At 36.4% G+C, this 21078-nt stretch overlaps 1 protein-coding gene across 1 annotated transcript; it reads right to left on the reverse strand.

Moving 5' to 3' along the window:
- Positions 1 to 500: 500 nt before the first annotated feature.
- frmd5b (FERM domain containing 5b) lies at positions 501 to 20706 on the reverse strand. Its single transcript, XM_026267308.1, has 14 exons — positions 20375 to 20706; positions 10605 to 10709; positions 10234 to 10276; positions 9912 to 9990; positions 9587 to 9684; positions 9313 to 9436; positions 9074 to 9161; positions 8858 to 8946; positions 8684 to 8747; positions 8491 to 8582; positions 8067 to 8141; positions 7854 to 7922; positions 7661 to 7767; positions 501 to 3685 (listed from the first exon to the last, which is right to left on the reverse strand). The coding sequence occupies exons 1-14, from the start codon at positions 20474 to 20476 to the stop codon at positions 3105 to 3107; spliced, it is 1716 nt and encodes a 571-aa protein (XP_026123093.1). The 5' UTR covers positions 20477 to 20706; the 3' UTR covers positions 501 to 3104.
- Between the last annotated feature and the right edge of the window lie 372 nt (positions 20707 to 21078).

Genomic DNA, 21078 nt, shown 5'->3' on the forward strand with positions numbered 1-21078 from the left:
GCTCACCCCTCCAGTTATGTTTCCCAGAACATGAGCAATATGTGAAAATCTGTTGGGAGATTTCTGGTTAAAGGAGTGTTTCTGCCGACTAGTGGCAATGGCTGAACACTTCAACGACTAGCACAGGGATCACTGCACTGTCTGTAGACTCAGATTGATTATTAAAATCCATTAAGATATTAATTAAGTTAATTTAACATGCACTTTCACATCAGTAGGTTGCACTTGTTTATAGAAAGTAAGACCAAGTAGTTTCTGGTCCTACGATGTTTCAGAGGATCTAAGCAAGTTTACTGAAAATGATTGAATAATTATTACAAAATATTTTAATAGCAATGTTGAGAAAAGACATTTACAAACGGTTCCAAGGCAGTTTCTTAAAAACTAAACATAGAACCAAGATCACTTACTACAGACCTTGGCATTACTCATTGGTTTTTTAATGGGCTTGTCAGTAAAACTCATAAAAACTACAGAAAAGTAATTTAAATTTGGTTTGGAGAAGGTTTATTTTATTTTTTTAGAAAAACATAAAAATAAAACTGTTTCAATGTATTCTTGGTACAACACAGGGTAAACCATTTATGGTATGAATCAATAAAAATAAAGGTGATGAACTTTACAGAAAATAATAATCTGATGCTATACAGTGAGCAGGAAGATCAGGCACAACCGAGTCATAACAGTGTGATTCATTATCCATTCAGATCTTCTCAACATATGCTACAACATTTATTTGTTTCAGTCTGCTATTGCTTTGAATTAAACTTCCAATCTGAAATGGCTGAAACAGTGTCCATCGCCATCAGTAACAGATCTGAAGAATTAGTCAGTCACAGGATATGGGAGCTGATTTATAGTACGACCTGCACCTTGCAACCAACGCAGCGCCAGACAAGCAATCAGTTAATTCTGAGGCTACTGAATTTGTAATGCAGTTCTGAACCATCACGTTGCTCTAGGTTAAAAAAAAAACTTTTCTGCTGGCTTATCAGTGTCATTTGTATTGCTTCATATCTTTCACATGATGATTACCACCACAGAGACAAATCTTTCTGTAGGTGTTTTCATCTGTGCTATTGTTGGTATTGTTGCATACTTTTTACTAGCTGTACTAGGCTACTCTATGAAGCTACACACAAGCGACTCACACAGTAGATAAAAGATTTACATAGGAACACTATGTTACTTTCTAGGCTTTTTAACCCCCAAATATGATTTGCATTTGCTGCAGGCTTTATATTTCGAGAGTACCAATGAGTTCCAGTTATGTTTTATTTTATTTCATTTATTTATTTGTTTGTTTTTACCAAAAATATTTAAATGAGCATATAGCTGTGATTATGTCCATAGACCCTTGTGTCTTGTATTCACCATCAGTTTGTAATTTAAATTAATTTACTCTGCCACTAGTCTTATATGACCTTTGCAATACAACTCTTTACTACTGAACTTCAGTCTCATTAAGGCAACTGAAAAGTAATAGAAATATAACAGATTTTGGTTTAAGCTGAGTCTATTACTTTAGATGAGATACAGTAATTTCATAAACACACAACTGTTAAACCAACAAATTCATCATGACCTACAGAAGATATCTGTCACATTTCCATTTTGATAATTAAGGCTGTGCAAGTGGACTAATGAGGTCTCTAAAATTATGCATGAATTATGCATAATGATGCATGGAAAAATAACTGAACAAATTACAGATTCCTTTCAGAAATAGTTTAAACTCTCAAGCATTTCACATTACTTTGTCTTTCTGGAGCACTTTCTTTACCCACTTCAGAACATTTGTATCTCAAGGCCACCATCTACCACTAAATATCAGTGTTCATTTCTATAGGACAGCAATTATTATTCTTTTTTTCACTCTGGGTTAATACAGGTTATGTGGGAAATTTGTAATGACGCATACCTTGGTGTTAACATTTATACAAATGTATTCTCTGTAATAGTTTACCTTGAGGTTGAACTCATTAATCCATTAGGTATCATGAACTAAAAATGAGCAATGATTTTCACTGCTTTGACTAATGTAAGTTAATTCATGTCTTATCTATTATTCATTGTTAATTTAAGTTTGTTCATTAATCTTCATTTACCCATACTGTTTGCTGAAAGGTTAGATATGTTAAATTAACATTAGCCAAGATTAATTAATGATCATTCATTGTAAGTTTATCATACCTAATGTTAACAAATTAAACCTTACTGTACTATAAAGTTTTAATAAATTCTCAGTAAAACATTACTGAAGCTCCATTAAAAGAGAGAACCCTGTCAGTGGCTTTGATCCATACTACAAACAAACAGTCCTGTTTTAGTATGGTATGGATCAAATATACACCATATAACAACATTTTACACTTACCAAAAATCATCCAAAAAAACTCATGCTCAAGCTTACATCTGACATTATAGGGATAGTTCACCCAAAAGGTCATTTAAGACAATTCTGATGAAAATTCTGTCATCATTTACTCAACCTCATATTGTTTCTAATCTATAAGACTGGTTACTCTTCAAAACACAAATGAAGGTATGTTTAACATCTTTAAGATCTTTTTGGATCTTCTACGTTTTGGTTACATGGACATACAGTGGAGGGACAGAAACCTCTCAAGTTGCAGATTAACTGAAGTATTATGTGGGAGTGTAAAATATGATAGAATTGTCATCTGTGGGTGAACTGTCCATTTATTAGCTGTCATGGCCCCTGTCTATTTTCTGACCAATAAAGGCATTTTTTTCTTTGATTGCAGTTTGAGGTCTTGCTCGTCACAGTCTGGGTGAACATTCTTTGAGTGTAGATATTATATTTAACTGGTAGATACATTACAATTGGGTGACGGCAGCATTTATAGCTATACATATCTTTTTTTTTTTTTACCCGATTATAAAGTAGTGCTGCAGAGAACAATTTCACAATAACTAGAGCTGAAACATACACAGTTTTCTCGTCTTGGCATGGTGTTAGGAAGTCCAAGGCTTTGGCTATGTAGATAATATTAATTTCATTTTGATTTCATGGTACTATGATAATAATGCTCGTAGACTAGAGACTACTCTCTGAGGAGACAGAGGGGGTGATTACACGCTCATTTATTAGTGAGATGCCCACCCATCCAGCGCAGTTTGCAGGCCAGCCAGCGCCTAAGGGGGCAAAAGTACTCATAGTGGAACTGCTGGAATTCGGGTGTCCTTCGGATGTCCCTAAGAAAGGCCAAGTCCAGCTCAGACTCTGTTAGCACAATAAGAAGTAGAAGGAGGGCGAAGAGAAGAGCCAGGGCTACTAAGAAAAGACGTGCCAAACTACAGATGACCTGATTCACCCCTTCCTCTGGGCCATGTTGGGTTGGCCTAGTCTTCTCCAGTTGAGAACGTTTTCCTTTGGGTTTAACGCCCTGTGGCTTTGCCTGGTTTTGAGTACACAGTTCTGTTCCTCCTTCCTCTTGAATGCTGCGGGGGCCATTTGTGTGGCGAACCTGAGCCGGGTCTGAGGGGTCATTGGACACCGGTGTGGGAAGAACACTGTCAGAGGGACTGTAAGGGTCCTGGGAAAATTCAGCTGTTCCATGTCCTCCCTCAGCTCCATTTCCATGGGAGCGTAGGAATGAGTTCCCACTGGAGACCGATCGGACTGGCGTGGAATGGCCACTGTCGCGCAAGGACTCCAGACCTGGAATACAGTGAGGATGTTCAGTGGTTGTGTTACATGTTGATGTGCTTTCAGGTTTCTGTGCCATTCATCATTTGAATTGAGGCTGCAAACAGGATGCAGAATTATATTTATATATAATTTGATGTAAGAAACTGCAATAATTGTCATTTTAGCTAGAAAAGAGGTTTGACAAGAATAAAGTCTTTGTCTAAAATTTGTCTAAAAGTATAAAGAGTTGATCATTTTAATGGTTTTACGAGCCGATTTCAAATAAATGCTTTATATTTTTCAGTAAATCCTGAGAATATATCACAGTTTCAACAAAATTTTTAAACTTAAGTTATTATTATTATTATTATTATTATTATTTTCTCTCTCTCAGTCTCTCTCTTTCTTTTTTGAGCAATAAATCAGCATACAGTATTACAATGATTTTTAAAGAATCATTCAACACAGAAGAAGTATTTATCTCTCGGGAATAATTTACATTTTAAAATACACAAAAATATAAAACAGTTATTTTGAACAGCATACATTTTTCAGAAATTTAGACCAAATGAATGCAGCTTTGGTTAGCAATACTAACCAGGATGGAGGAATGCTATAACTGATTCCATTTCTCTGAACTGTAATTCAGAAACCTACACTTCCTTTAAATACCAGTTCAACTTCCTGTGTGGGGCAGCCAATTCTTTTCAAATTCCAACTGATGAATTAAAAGGGAGCCAATTAATACTTTTGAAATGTTGCCCAACTCTAATGCATCATACTGATTTCATAAACATACTGCAAAACTGGTCTATTTAAAGCTCAAACGTATTAAAATAGATAATTAAGTTAAAAATTGTACATTGGTCTGGCAAGATAAATCTGTGGCAAATCTACTACTTCAGCACATTAGTATCCAAGCTTACTCCATATAATTGATATGCCCAACTAAGAGAAAGTTTCAGAAAGTTTGCTGAGCTAGACACAAGGAAAGTAATTAATACTACCCTGAATCAAATGTCCCAACCAAATATAGCTGAAAGCATTGACGTAATGATACATTGTATATAAACATTTATTCACAAGCAATGTTATTGGGAAAGGAGAAATAAAAAATTTTATATGTACTGATGAATTGCACTGACGTAAATACTATAAGTGTATATATAGATCTAATTAACCACAAGACAGCATAGGAAAATATAGCTCCACCCACAATCCAAAAAAGCTACACAAATTCCATGCTATCAATTGTCACACTCTAATCCGCTATATATGTGCACATTCAAATGCAGTCACATTAAAACAAGTCAAACGTCCAGCTGTTACAAACGAACAGGAACTTTACCTCCAGTGCTGGTGGGTTGAACACCAAGTCTAGATGAAGCTCCAGAGGAAGTGGAGGAGCTGGGTAAGGACGGGAACAGAGGCAGAGCCCCCAGAGCTTTCCCTAATAACCTAGGTCCCATTGTCAACACCCGTACCTTCACATCCCGGTAACAGTGGTTGATCATCCGCAGGTGAACGTTCACCTTTGTCTTAATCCGTATGAGACACTTCACCATGGTTTCAGAATTTAGCCACTAACGTGTGTGATGTTCTCAGCCCTGTGTAAGTGTATCACCACTAGACCCCCTGCCTCTCTCTATGCTCCTTGAACAAAAACGACATAACACTATGTTGAGTGTGTGTTTGTGAAAGTGAGTGTGAGAAAGCGAGAACACCCTAAAGCCCTAAAGCCCTGTAAGTCACCGTATGCCCGAAAGCCCAGCTGCCCTGCATGCTCCAAACCCCTCAAACCCATTATGGGCTGAAACAAAGGAGCACATACACAACACACACTCATTCTGACACAATCCACATGACATACATGGACAGGCTCTCTATTTATAGACTGTGTAATAATAGCACTGTTGATTCTGAAGTTTGTCAGTTCTTATTGTCTCTGTATTTTCTTGTTTATGAAACAAATTGTCAGCCCACCTGTAGGGCATGTGAAACTGTGTATTTTCTGTCAGCATTATTTTTTACTTTAATATAGTAAATGATTGTAAAAATACTGGTACATGTTATTGCAAGCACATTTGTGTCTGTTGTACTTTAGAACTAGACTTTCAGTACAGAGCATGTACTAGAATAATACTAACTTCACACTTAAATTAAAGCACACTTATACAGTACCCTCACACACAAACACAACCATGATGGCAGTTGGCAGTGTCAGTAAAGTGACTGGAACAGGTGAACGTCTGGTCACATTGTGCACAATGAGAGCCGCTCTCGTGTTACACAGAGCAATAGATAGAGATGGAGTCAGTCTAGTGTATCCTATCCCTGTCAAGAGCACTCTTTTGTTAAGTGTAATCTTTGGCGTCAGTAAGTTTGTTTTAAAGAAATGAATATTTTTATTCAGCAAAGACAAATTAAATGGATAAAAAAGAAATAAAAATATGCTTTCTACTAAAATATTAAACAGCACTGTTTTCACCATTTATAATAATACAAAAATGTATTGAGCTGCAAATCAGCATATTAGAATGATTTCTAAAAGATCATGGGACACTAAATACTGGAGCAATCGGTGCTGAAAATATAGCTTTATCGCAGGGATAAACTGCATTTCAATTTCAATATTAAAAAAGAAAATAGTTATTTTAAATTGTAATAACATTTTACAATATTAACAATTTTGCTGTTTTTTTTGGGGGGGGGGGGTGATAGTAATAAAATAAATAAGAACACAAGACATTTCTTTCGAGAATATTAATATTAATATTACTCCTGATGAAGGTCGTGTGACCGAAACATTGTGTGATTAAAATTTTTAATTTGCAAGCTAAGATAGTGTGCGGGAGTTCCTTATATGTTTCAAGAATATTAAGAAATCTAACCAACCCCAAACCTTTAATCAGTAGTATGTGTTTTTTACCTAATTGTGTGTATTACGAATTATATATATCACCCTTAATTGTAATTTCACAATTGTATTGTGAATTGTAATTTAAAAAACTGAATTATATATATTATTTAAATATTGGCAACAAAGGTCGGGCATTAAAAACTTACTGCAAGTTATATTCCAGTAAAGACACAATAATGAATCCAAGTGGAAAGATAAAACAACCCAAAAATCTCTGGAGTGTTTTTATTGTACTCAAGCGATGACAGAAAAAAAAAACGTTACACCACAAGATGGCAGAATTTCAGTGTCTATGAACTAACATCTTTTGTCTTGAGTTGCATTGAATTCCGAAGACACAGAATGTGCCAACATTGTTTTTTTAGTCACAAATCTACTTGCTACCTTCATTCAAATTATGTTCCGTTTTTGTTCTTAGAAAGGAGCAGTATATACTAAAGTTGTGTGTAAAGGTGTGTTTTTTGTGTGTGCACAGTTGTGAGGACCAACAGTCCTCAATATTTAGAAATATCCTTACTAACCCAGGTGAAAAAAGTGCACTTCCATAAATTAGTTAAAGTGTTCTGTTTTCATGCACTAATTTAGTATTTAATATACTAAAAACTATTCTTTAGCACTTCTTAATTGTACTAAACTGTGCTATTTTGTGCAAATCTTGAATATGAACTAAAATGCACTTTTAACACACCATCTCTGTGTCTAAAAAATGTATTTAGTTACTCCTCGCAGTACACTTAAAAAAAATGTCATACACTAATGGACACATGTGTCATACAAGTGGTGACTAAATATATTTTTAAATAAGAGAGTATGTTAAAAGCACATTTTAGTTCATATTCATGGTGTACCAAAATAGCACAGTTGAGTACACTTAGATGATCTTATTAAGTTTCTCTTAAGAAGTACTAAAGAATAATTTTTAGTATATTAAGTACAAAATTAGTTATTAATTAATATTACACATTATGAAAGTGTACTTTCTTTTCACCTGGAAATATAGTGAACATTTTTATAAACTGTTGTTTAGAGCAAGTTTCTGAGAGGGATATGTTATGGTTATATAATAACAAGGCACATAGGCTTACCCTCCATGATGGAAATGTGGACTGCTCTTCTTCGTGTTCGGGGAACGCTACTCTGTCGTGGGCCATGAGTAATGGAAGGACAACTCCTACTCGGGACCATCCCAGCCCTGAACACACACAAAAAGATGTGATATTAAAATAGACATACTGTCAGGTATATTAAACCTTTCAAGGAAACATTGGGGGACCTCACCTGTGGATCTCTGGAGGCTCACGTCTGATTTTGGCACTCTGTTCCATCACTTCCTTGGCCACTTTACCACTTTAAGATAAATTATGTAACCAAAATATGAGCAACGCTTACAGCTAATCCATTAATTAGCATATTCAAAACACAGGCCTAATTAAGCAGAGCTGACAAACTCATAGGGTACACTTAATAACCACCAAAGCAGATAATACTCACCTATATCTAAAGCGGCTCCCTTTGAAGAAAAGATTACTACTGGATACAGTGCGAACTTGACTTGATTTCTCAAACCTGTAAGAAATAAAGAAAACAATACTGCTGTAATTATTTTTCTGTGATTCTAGAAGATTCAAAATTCTGATTTGTAATTTGCTTCAATAAAAATAATAGTTTTTGAGGGAGAACGATATGACGATATGATATTTACACATGCAAAGTGAATTGGTCCAATTTGAAAAACTAAGACTGATTATCACTTGGTTAATTGATAGCTGGCCAAACTAGTTCTTAAGTCTTAAGAGTGACTTTGTTTAAGCAACTGCCTGAGAACCACTGGTGTTAACTAGTTAGCATAGATAAGATGTTTATGTGAATGTTTGAGCTTAATTTTAACCTGATATGTCAAATCATGTGAACTTACTGGTAGAAAGCTTGGTTTTCAACCCCACACTTCCATAGATGCTTGCAGGCCTCAGGTGTTGGAGCAAAGTAAGTCAAGATGATCTTCTGATCCTTTGTAAAGGTCAAAGGAGGTCAGCGGAAGTCAAGTGTTATTATTTACTTTTGATTCTTTGTTCTTCTGGATTATCTGGGGCTGCCTTGATTTCACTTACCTCTTGATGAGTTGCATATATATGAAATGTCTTTCCTTCGAACTTCAGTTTGGTCACTTCATTCCTGTACAATATGACAAAACACCATCATAGTTATTCATAAACACACAGTCATTTGATCTTGACTGCTAAGCAAATGAAAATGATATGAGAGATTCATTTCCCCTCTCTCACCATTTGAGGAAATGAATCCTCCTGTTCCCCTGTAGTACCACAAAGCCAAATGGGGTAAATGCGAGAAATGCAGCATTGCCAGACACATCCTGTGATAAAATAATAATAATAATGACTTTTCTTTTTAATTTAACAGACTACTTTCAGTTAGGAAATTTCTGTTATACTTTGAAATGATTTCCTGGATATGGGCAGCTGATACGTTTCGCTCCTGACCTTGCATGGGTGTGGATCTACTCCATATGTTTCAAGAGTCTGAGCTTTCTTTAAGAAGTTCAGCTCAGCTGTCTCAGGACTCTGGCCCCTGTTGGAAATGAACAGACTCGTTAATTTTCTGCATTTGTTCCAGCAGATAAATTTCATAAATTACATTCAATCTCTCCATTACAAACCTAATGTTCCTTTAAAAAGAGTGACATACTGCATGTGACAGGTTTAATTGAATGTAAGCTTACGTCAGCTCGGATTTGTGGATCTCAGCAATGCGGCGCTCCAGGCGCTCAGAATGCTTGGGAAAAAACTGAAACTTAGAGCTGTAACCTTCCGGATGCTTCCCCGGGTCATAATCTCCAATCTCAGCTAAAAAATATGAGAGAGAATGAAACTAAACCAGTGTCATCTTGAGAGTCTTGTCTTACAGTAACGTCAGTCATATACAACAAAGCTCTTGAGATGCCATAATTCAACAAATACTGTAAAAACTGGCTGCTATGTCTGATTTGCTTTTACCCTGCAGGATGAATGCAGCCAACATAGCAGCATCTGAACTTTTGCACAGAAGTCGGCCATGATACAAATCTCTTTTAATCTGTAGGAAGACCAGGTATCTAAAAAAAAACAATGCAGAGGACGTATTAAACTGTCGATGCGCTCATTATAAATACTTTGTATAAGTTTTGATAAGAACTGTGTAAGTTTCTGTAACTTGTACAGTATAATATTTAATAGTCCAATTTCATATTGTTCTTTCTGATTATGTACTGCTAAATATATACATACTAAACTAAATATAGTTATTTTGAACAAAAATAGACTTCATATTAATGAGCTGTACCTAGTGATCTCTTCTTTAAGAGCTGCAGGGTCCGGAGGATAGAATTTAACCCGCAAACACATAGTGTAGGGTGGCTGGGCTAGGACATAAAACAATTACATAGATGTAATCAAGCAGTCAGTATAATCTTTTGGCATTTACGAGAGATATCATACTGAAATGTATAGTCTGAATTCACTGTAAGTCGTTTTGGATAAAAGCGTCTGCTAAATGCATAAATGTAAATGTAATATCAATGAGGGATATGAATGCAGTGATTGTTCTTTTCACAACATGTATAAAAAGGATGTAGCTGGGATTTTCCACACACAATATGACTTACATCTCATTTGTTTGGTAATTGCCTTGCTGAACTCCAGCCAATGCTGAAACAACAAAATTATATAATGCAGATAGAGATTCCAGTTTAACATATTGTTATGCGCAGCATTGTCAACTGATGGCTGTCCACCACATTACATGACATCACATTACATTCATTCACAAAGCATGGACCTTATCAGATAGTACCATCATTCAAATTGATGTGACGGAGACCAAGCTGTGATGAACATACAGTCTGATCATTTGAGTGTATTGTCTGCTTTTTCACAATCATAGTTGTGTTAATATTTTCAGTGCTACATTGGCTGAATAATCCACAAGTGTTGTACATTACTAACAACTCATATTTATTATACTACAGGGACTCACCCGTTGTTTTTCTGGGTCCACAAATCTGATGCCAAAGTAGTCTTTCTCAAGCAGGTTTAGATGCTGGCAGACCTGCTCAAACAGCCATTGCCCTTTTGCATCCCTCTGGAACAGAGAGACACAGGAATCAACGTGAAAATGCTGGGACACCGTTCTTGGGATGATATTGGATAATTTCTATTCACGATGCCTCAGGCCTACAATATATGTAACATCACTGTACTTTCTTTGCAGACATCCCTTATAGTGTAGGTTTAGCTCTTACATTGTAATATTTCTAAACTGTGTAATGTTTGTAAACAGGAAAACAGGAATTTTAACTCTTGAATAAAAATCCATTACTCCCCTTTCTTTTACATGGAATGGCTTTAATGTTACCCAAATTCATTCTGTTGATGTCGAATCTCTTATATTTTATATTGTAGGCATAAAGCAGGGTAAACAGCAGATATACAGCTCTGAATCTGACAACACAGCATAAAAACGAGTTACAGAAAATTTGTATGCTCCCCGATTTCACACATAATGGCTTTAATGTTACCCAGATACCCTCTGGTGATGTCTAACTTCCTGTGTTTTGCATCCTAGTAAGCATTTTTCTCTGACGTGAATATCTTCACATATACAACAGGCTCACCAATTCAAAAAACAACAACAACAAAAAAACCTTAAAGGTTCTACCCAGATTCTTCTGGTGATGTCTAACCTTGTGTATTTTATATTCTAGAAAGCATTGTGAACAGCTTCAGATATACAGCAGGGTCACCAAATCTGACAACACAGCATTAGAGGTTACCGAAATCAATTACCACAAAATGGTTTTAATGTTACCCACATTCTTTCTGGTAATGTCTAACCTGTATATTACATCCTAGAAAGCATTTACAACATATATCTAGTTTACAGTACCATACAGATAACACAAGTTACTGAAGTCTGTAACTCCCCTTTATTTTAAACACAATGGATGTAATGTTTTCTAAATTCACTCTACTGATGTCTGTGATCCTATATTTTATATCCTATACAGCAGGGATAGGCAACTCCGGTCCTGGAGGGCCACTATCCTGCAGAGTTTAGCTCCAACCCTAATTAAACACACCTGAACAAGGCTATCAGTGTTTTCGGGATTACTAGATAGATACAGGCAGGTGAGTTTTTATGAGGGCTGAAGCTAAACTCTGCAGGATAGTGGCCCTCCAGGACCGGAGTTGTCTATCCCTGCTATACAGCATTTTTGCCTGATGTGAAAGCTTCCGATATACAGCAGGGTCACCAAATCTGACAAGACAGCTTTAGAAGTTACCAAAATCTGTTACTTCCCTCTATTTCACAGTTTATTGCTGTAGGTATGCAAAGCTGAGATGTGTGCTACTCTCTGCTGAAGATTGGGTGGGAATATGCAGCTCATTTGCATTTAAAGTGATACCAAAACAGCTCTTTTTCTTTTTTTCACGACCCAAAAAATTACATATTCTAGATGTTATAATAAATCATCTGTGCGGTATTTTGAGCTTAAAATTTACAGACAGATTTTGGGGACCCCAAATACCAATGTTATATCTTGCAAAAAGGGGCATAATAGGTGCCCTTCAAGTTTATATTGTAAGTTTGTGCACTCGGATTCAAGTAGCTATGTAGCTTGAGGTAATGATGAAAACAACGACTTTTAGAAATGCATGTATATAAAAAGTGACTGGACTAAAACATATCCTTTGTACAGACAGACCTGTACAGAACTTTTATGTTCTACGTCTGTGTCGCACTTATGAATTACAATCAGCACAGCTCTCAGTGGGCAGGACAGTTTGAAATGATTACTAAAGTAACATGGATGAATAAGAAAGTAAAAAGTGGGATATGTTTAATATTTAAAGGGTCAAATTATGCTTTTTTAAAGATAATTATTTTGTGTATTTGGTGTAACAGAATATGTTGACATGCTTTAATGTTCAAAAAACATAATTTTTCAAATACTGTACATTATTGTAGGCCCTGTAAGCCCTGCCTCTCTCAAAAAGTGTCGTTTTCTACAAAGTTTTCCTCTTGACAAGCGCAGTCCACTCTGATTGGCCAACTGACCCAGTGCATTGTGATTGGCCGAACACCGCAAGCACTCATCAGAAATGTAAGCCCCCTTTCCATAATAGCATGCTTCATCTTTCAAAATAAATAAAAAATCAGTTCAGGCACGAAAGGAGATCAGAGTCACATTACAGACACAGGGATGAAGCTCCTATGTGTTTGCAGTACACAAGCCACGGACATTTGGACGCCAGTACGCAAATATTTCCACATAGTGATGTAGACATTTGGGGGCGTGTTTGAATGAGCCGTTTTAGGGGGCGTGGCAGAGAACTTTGATAAAGAATATCTCTTTGGATTTTAGACTTTTGTCTTTACTGATCTTCTTCATGTACCAAAAGCTTGTAACACTCCAAAGAGAAATGAAAAATGCATCATATGACCCCTTTAAAAAGAGATATTAAAGCGCAGTAGGACAAGATGCTTTATGTACTCGCACTCTAGTGGAACAAAAATAAACGATAAACACCTTTGTCTTCTGTTGCGCACCTAACGATTATACACAAACAGATTTAGAATTATTAAACACGTTCTAAATATTTACACATTCAGTCTCATAAATCAGTTGAATTGTGTCTCAAGCTCAGTCTAACTTCAGTACATAATGGTAAGTTCAATACCAATGGTCGAGTGAAGTTACTTCGTGAAGCTTCATTTGGTGAGTCTGTGCTTAGATCTTCGCAGGGTTGTGTATACGCTAAATATATATAACACGTGAAGCCGGGCCCCTCCCCACTTGTACAGAATTGGGTGGGGTGAAGGAAGTGTTTCAGACATTCACTAATGACCAATAATAAAATAGACCAAGTTTTATATTAAAACAGATCACCAGTATGTTAAACCTAGAACAATATAGATGATTTACACAAAAACCCATTTGCACTACGCCTACACACTTTGGAAACCAGGCCCGGTGTTCTGTTGATTTGTGCTACCTGTCAGATTTTGCTACCTCCCATTAAAACAGTAGGTAGTACAATTCACCAAACGAAAAATGCTACCTGTCAGATTATGGTTTATTAATGTCTACACCTACCCCAACCCTAAACTTACCCCTACAGTAATCTACATACAGTAATTATGTGTTGCTCAGCGTGAGAAAAATTACACAATATTGATGTCCAAATCCATTCATTATAACAAACAAAGCAAAGATGTAAATGAGAATCATTTGTGACAGAAATATAACAGCAAGCATACCTTTGTGAATATTCACATTAACACAGTCGATGTAAGCACTGTTTGTTAGCACTGTGCCTTGTTCTTCATTCATTGACTCACTCAAATACACACACACACACAACTCTGAAGAGGATGCTCATCAGGTGATGACATATTAAAAGGCCTGCACAATAAAGGTTCCTGACCCCTGGGTTCCCGAAATCTGTCACCCCTCTCTATTTCATACACAGTATAATATAAACCTACTAGTCTAACCTGCCTAACAGAAATCTAAGGGGTGCAGACGTCGATATGATACCAGTGTTCGCCATGTCACTGGGATTAGTGGCAGTCCATGAGTTATTTATCATTGAGGCTGTATGAACTCCATCCTCCACTGCTTTATTACTGCAAATTTATATATGACCCAGTATATATTCATATATTCAAGACCCATTTATAAAAAATAATGTTAGAAATGTTAGAAATGTACCTTATAGACACTGGATCTTTTTTTAGTGTGCTGTAAGATGCAAACCCGAAGAGAAAAGTTAATCAAATGATTACAGACTAAGCAGAACAAAACAGAAATGTCAAATTCTTAAATGCTATTATATCTGTTAGTTTATTATAAGTATCTGGTTTTATTGATTATTTATTTTCATTTTCATATTAAATAGTTTTACCTTTTTACCAAATAAGGTGTATCTTAATTTGCACATACTAATGTACTATTTGCCACATTTTTCTTTGCACCCTTTGAACCCCTTAGTACCAGTTATGCATATTTATATTCATATTTAAATATACTTTTAATATTTTTTATATACTTTTTATATTCATGTTTATTTGACTCCTCTGATGGATCACCACTTGTGATTGCAATCGTGCTATTAGTGAAATTGCTGAATGAGGTATTTTGTTACAGTGGTGAACAGTCTGATAGATCAAGCCCAGGTGGTGGCAATATTACAGCGGCAGTTAGACTACAATTAAAAGAGAGAGGGTGTGAGCATGTGGTCTGACTTCTGTTTAAGTTCCAGCATTCCATCATCTCTTGCTCTAGAGAGAACTTAATATTTCAGAATCTCTCTGGAGACATCAGAGCTCAATCAAATATTAACATTCACACAGCACTTTGAAGGCATCTTAGAAAGCTTTAGAGCTGTGTGATAGAGGAAAGTCAGATTTTAAAATAATTATTACCTGCAAAAAGCAGTTCAGGAAAGTGAAGGATCAGGGTCACAACAACAGCTTTCATGATTCTAAACAGACAGATTTGAACTAGCAGTGTTTGCCCAGTGGTGTGAAAAACAGCTGGAGATTTTATACAAAGCAATAGGATAATCAGAAAGGTATTTTGTTTCTTTTTTATACGTGTGCTCATGATTGGATGGGAGGCAGAGTTCATGCCAGAAACTAAAAGCAATGTCTGACACTAGTAATCTCAGATTGTTCTCAGATCTCTATTCACTCTTTTTAAATATTCAAATCAGCTTCATATATGGATCACAAACAATATTAATAAATTATGCCTCGCAAGTAATGAGAAGGGAAACCCAGAGAGATGTAAAGGTGTGGTTTGTGTATCTGTTTGTTTGTGTGTGTGTGTGTGTGTGTGAGAGAGAGAGAGAGAGAGAGAGAGAGTATGTACAAGAGAGGGATATAAATGGTTTATATGGTTCTCTGGGTAAAGAGTAGTGTCTGGCTATTGCATGCTTGCTTCTGCATTACAGCTAAATAGTGTAAGGATATGACTTTGTTCTTAATGAAAACTTCCCTTCACTCTTGCTCTCATACACTCTTTAAATACTTTAGATGCAAACCCCCAAACCTTCCACATCATGATTTAGACAGCTGCACTGGAGCATGTATCAAAATCCTGCAATTATGCCATACGGCCAAGATTTACTCAATTAAACATATTCCCCTAATTTCCCAGGCAGGTTAGTATCAAACTAACCTGTAGTCCTAAAATGTAAGTGCTGCAACATATTCCTTGCTGTGTATTTTTATTCTAATTTGATATAATCCATCCAATTAGAATTTAAAATGTTAGTTAACCCAAAAATTCTAATTCTGTTTTGATTTACTCATTGTTCCAAACCTGTATGAGAATCATATTTTGGGTTCAAAAGAAACAAGCGATTCACATAGATTTAAAGCAAATTTAGGGTGAGTAAATAATGACAGAATTTTCAATTTGGGGTGAACTATTCCTTTAATAACCTGTTGTCACTATATGCATTTATTTTATGATAAGAAAGCAACATTAGCATCTCTTTTTGTCCACAGCATAAAGAAAGCCAAATGGGGAATGTAAATAATGGTAAACTGAAAAATGTATTTATACTCAGTCATATCAGTAGTTTGAATAAAATATTTTATTTTACAGGAAGCAGAACACCTGAGGTGGACAAATGTCAGTGTATTGGTAACAGTCCAATGCAACATGAACAAGAATTCGGCTCTTTAAATATAAACAAATATTAAATTATTCATATAAACAAAGATACCATTGCTTTGAAGTGAAATCCCATGAAAATTATTTGGTTAGGCTGTAAGCAACTTCTATATAAAGCTTGTTTTCAAAGAATGACTTGTCCTGTTTTATTTAATCAAATTTTCCATCAAAGTGTAAATTCACCCTGACCTAGTTCTAATCAAATCATCTTATCTGTTAGTTGCATATAGCCTGAAGATTATCTTACAGGCAGCATTTGAGCAGGAGCAAAATAGAGCCAACAATTGGATATGCAGCTGAAGACCTGAGCAAACCAGCAGAGTCTTTATATATATAAAACGAGTGAGATATAAAGTCATCCTTTCACATTTCAACATACTGGCAAGCACACTAAATTGTGGGGGACAAGAGGCCCAGATGATCTAATTCTTGGTTTGTTGTTTGTCTTGTAACATTAGCTCAAGACAGGAACAAAGTCAGAAAGACATGACTGTCACTGCTGCAGGGAGTTTGAGAAGAGGACTTGGAAAATGAAAGAAGGCATGCAAACAATACCTTTACATTTTCTGATAGTCAGAGATTTAAATTTGCACGACTTCATGCTGGTGTCTTTATATTGTAACCATGCAAGACTATATATTAAGTAGTTGAATTTAATATGCATTTATGTATTTGGCTATTTTAGTTCAACGTTTTATTAGTTCATGTATGTCCTGGGAACTGAACCCATGACCTTGGTGTTGCTCCATCTCTAATGTTTGAGCAAGGATAATTTGCAGTGAATAGAATTAGGTAAACCAAAATAAAAAACTTTAATCTTTTGATATATTCTGCACATTATGATATCTTGCCTCTATGACACTAATTTTATGCATTTTATCATGAACAGAATGAAATATGTCAAACTTTTTTTCTCTCATATTCCCTGTTGTTTTGGTTATGTATTGATTAAGAATGACTGACTGAGTTAGATTCAAAGAGGCAGAGGAACTAGCCATACCCCGTGGTCATTTTTCTAATTACACAGTAGGTTGAGTTTGTAATAGCCGTCCATTTCAATTATTACTCTTCAGGACAATAACTTCTGGAGTACTGTGGAAAAAATAACTACTGGAGTACTGTGGGGGAAAAAACATTCTAATCAATGAAATCTTTGTATAATTAAATTGATTTTATGTATATATATATATATATATATATATATATATATATATATATATATATATATGTAAAATTTAAATGCACTTCACTGTCTGCTTTTGTATTGTGAATGAGAACAAGGGTTTGCTGATATCTGTCTTGTCCTTTATAGGCAAGAGTTAAGTCAATTCAAAAGTTTTACAATTCTACAATAAATAACAATTCCTACAATCTCTCATAAATGTATAAAGCACAATCTTTGTGTGGAGTACACAAGCCTCATTGCATCACAGCTTTTTTATGTTCCCCCCATGAAATACAACACCATCTGGGGGAAAAAGAATATACAATTATAATAATACAATTGTTTTCATTCTACAAAGGACTTGGTTAAAGGCAAGTTATTGATAATATGCGTTGATAGAAAAAAGAAGCCACCCCCTTGAGAACAACTGCACGTAATTATGCATGAAGCTGTGAGATATGAAGGAAAAGGAAGCAATTAGACTCTGCAATCCAAGTAAGATGTGCCTTCCTCGAGGACATGCCCTCATCAACTGCTACTTTCTTATGAAGTTAATTATTATTCTGAAATGCTAATTAGAACAATGCAGCTCAGATAGGAGAAGTCAACAATGTTACAGTGGACAAACTGATGAGGGTAATGTAACATTTTATTATCTGAATAGTTGGCACCTTGTATTTGACAGCGTGTAGTATGTGTGGCCCAACAATAAGCAGTGAAATCTACCTGAGAGGCAATCGCTGACCTACACAAAGGTGAGCTCTGTAATGACGGTATATGTGTGAGTGTCTCAGATATCTGGTCTCTTGATGTGTGACTGCCAGGAGCCAAACACCGTCAGCAGTCTCTCAAAACAGAGAGGCCATATTTCACTAATAAGCATTTCATCACTAACCAAACTCCACTGTCCTGATCAATCAATTACAGAGGACGATCCCAGGTGGGACACGGGAAGGAAAGGAAAGGACAGGAGAACACTATCTGCAATATACAACTGCCATTTTTGAATGAATCTTGTGTTAGTGGCGGGTATGTGTGTGTGCCCATATCCTGTCTGACGAGAGCAGGAGCAGCTGGGAACCGATGATGGAATCAGCCTGTTGCCATGGAGACCACAGCATCACAGAATTCCAAGGACAATGGAATGTCACAATCTAAGGTTGATATTCCCAGACACAAGACAGACATGACCTCACACAACTAGTGGCATCAGGGCAGACCATCACCAACGCACCCCTCCAAGAGTTAATGCTTCATGTTGTGAAACCCCATTTCTCCCTTAGCTAAGCTTTGAATATCCTCACAAATCCAGTAACTCACACCTAAATGTTCAGATACATGATCCTATATATTTCCCAATATTTTATTTACATATATATACACCTGAGTCTATGTAAAAAATACAGCCATGTCTACTGTGTTAATATGGAGTTTTCTGGATTGGTTTTTCACAGATGATTTACCAGTAGTTTGAATTTCACATTAACACATTGTGTTGTGTTTTCAGGTTTAAGAAAATGTCCGTAAATGAAGGGATAGTGTCCTGGCAGAATTAATTTTTATGGATTTTCTTTTTTTTAATGGTGACCATTGTAAATTATTCACAAATATTATCTGCAAAAGTCTACATTTGTATTTTATGTATGTGGTAGAGATGCAAGGAAGCTGCGTTCTAGAAAGCCTGATCTTGTTAATTGTACACCAATAAAATGCTGGGTTAAATACAACCCTGGGTAAAATATGATCAAACCCAGCAGTTGGGTTATTTTGACCCAGCAGTTGGCTTACTACCTTGAAGGTTGGGTTGAACATTCAAGCTAACTGTTGGTTGAAAACAACCCAATCGCGATAAAGTGATAAGCAACTAATTTCTGTCAATATTTAGTGCAAAATGCAGGTCAGTTGTGTCTTGTTTAAAATGAACTTCAAAATATCCACATTAACTGAAACTTTTTTTAGCCAGAGCAGGTACTGCTTCAGCGCCACAGGATATTGCACCTGTCTTCTGCAATATTTCAGCAACAATTGTTGATCCGGAACATCTGCGAATATTTGGCCCAAGTGGGAAGTCTCATTAATAAAAACATGCCTAACAATGATATAGCACCTGAGACATTTTCATTGCTCTTCCTGTTCAAGCTCCACTTTGTGGACAAAAACACAACCACTGTTCTTCTTGGTAATTCAGCCAGTGGTTTTGCTGTATGTCCCAAACATTCCTTTTAACTCTTCATATAATGAAACAGTAATGTAGACTCTTGCAACTCAATACATGTCATTCATGACATTCTAATCAACAATATTACAAATCAGTTCATCTTTCATCCTCGCTTTAGGCTGCTTTAGGCAAAACAGTAGAAAGCATTTCTGAATGGATAAAGAAAGAGTCTGGGGATGTGTCTAGAAACATAGCTTTTGAATTGCAGAATAATGTGGCTTGTAGTAGTATCTATGGCCAAATAAGAAGCAGAACAGCTACTGTATCACCATTACAGTATTGCACGTAGGCTACTACAATCCTTCAGCAGTTGTTATCGTGGATAGTTCCCCCCGAGAGGCAATTTAATGTATGAAACCTTTAGTCTCTTCCCGCTGAATGTGACTCAGGTCTCTCGGGCTGGCGGCAGGCACTACGTGACAGGTGACCCGCTGCTCTCTAAAGGCAACTGACGGGTCACCGAAACTAGTCTCATGATTCACTCATCGCGTGAGCCAAATGAAATTTCGTAACACGTTAATTAGCCATTACGCATTGCAGCCCTTGTGCAGTGTCCAGATGCTCGCCTCGCGGATATTCCCGCTTGAATGCGCAGCATCAGCACCGCGAGCATTGAGACACGTGTGTCGGTGACGGGGATCACCCGCTCGTGATGATGAAAACATGTTAATACTGACCTGAACCGTACAAGTGTATTCCGAGTCGTCCAGCAGTCGCACCGTACAGTTGAATTCCCTGTCAAGACTCCGCTCGCTGCCACTCATCAGTCGGCTCAACATATTGGCCAGTCAGTACAGACGCATGAGCGTTTAGGACGAGCGCAACATGTCACTCACTGCAGACATGCCAGACAGACCCTTCTCGATGATCAGAAGCCCTTTTGAGTCATCGTTCCCCATCATTATCCTTTGGACTGGACGGTGCTGTCTCCTCTGCCGTTGGTGGTTTTATGCCAACGTTGGAGGTAGTCCAATGCACTGAATAGACTCAGGCACAACAGCCCATCCATATTCATGCATTATTTCTGGGGAGGGCTGAGGCGGAATGTATTCATAAACTGGAAGCCAGTGAGAGTTAATGTGAAAAACTGTGTAGATGAAGATAGATTTGTCTTCTGGAGAATCATTAACACTTATTTAAAAAAAAATAAAAAATAAAAAAAAATCAGAAAATGAACGAGATGACAGCAAACAACGTTAATTAGATAATAAAAGTGTTTCTCTTTCCAACAAAGTATATTTGACATTATTATTGTTATCAGCAGTTATGAAGGTCCTTCTTGTGCAAAAAAATAAATAAATAATAATAATTATATACATTATATACATTTAGTATATATTACTAAATGTATTGGGACACCCCTTTCTAATGAATGGGTTTA

The sequence above is a fragment of the Carassius auratus genome, chromosome 7 (assembly GCF_003368295.1).
Source record: "Carassius auratus strain Wakin chromosome 7, ASM336829v1, whole genome shotgun sequence".
Taxonomy (NCBI): Eukaryota; Metazoa; Chordata; class Actinopteri; order Cypriniformes; family Cyprinidae; genus Carassius; species Carassius auratus.

What these genes read in the sequence shown, in the direction of transcription:
- frmd5b (XM_026267308.1), bottom strand. Translation starts at nt 20,476, where the DNA reads ATGTTGAGCCGACTGATGAGTGGCAGCGAGCGGAGTCTTGACAGGGAA. An exon ending in GGCTGCATTCATCCTGCAGG is followed by an intron (nt 9,437 to 9,586) that starts GTAAAAGCAAAT and finishes CATATTTTTTAG; the next exon opens with CTGAGATTGGAGATTATGAC. An exon ending in GAAAACCAAGCTTTCTACCA is followed by an intron (nt 8,142 to 8,490) that starts GTAAGTTCACAT and finishes TATTTCTTACAG; the next exon opens with GTTTGAGAAATCAAGTCAAG.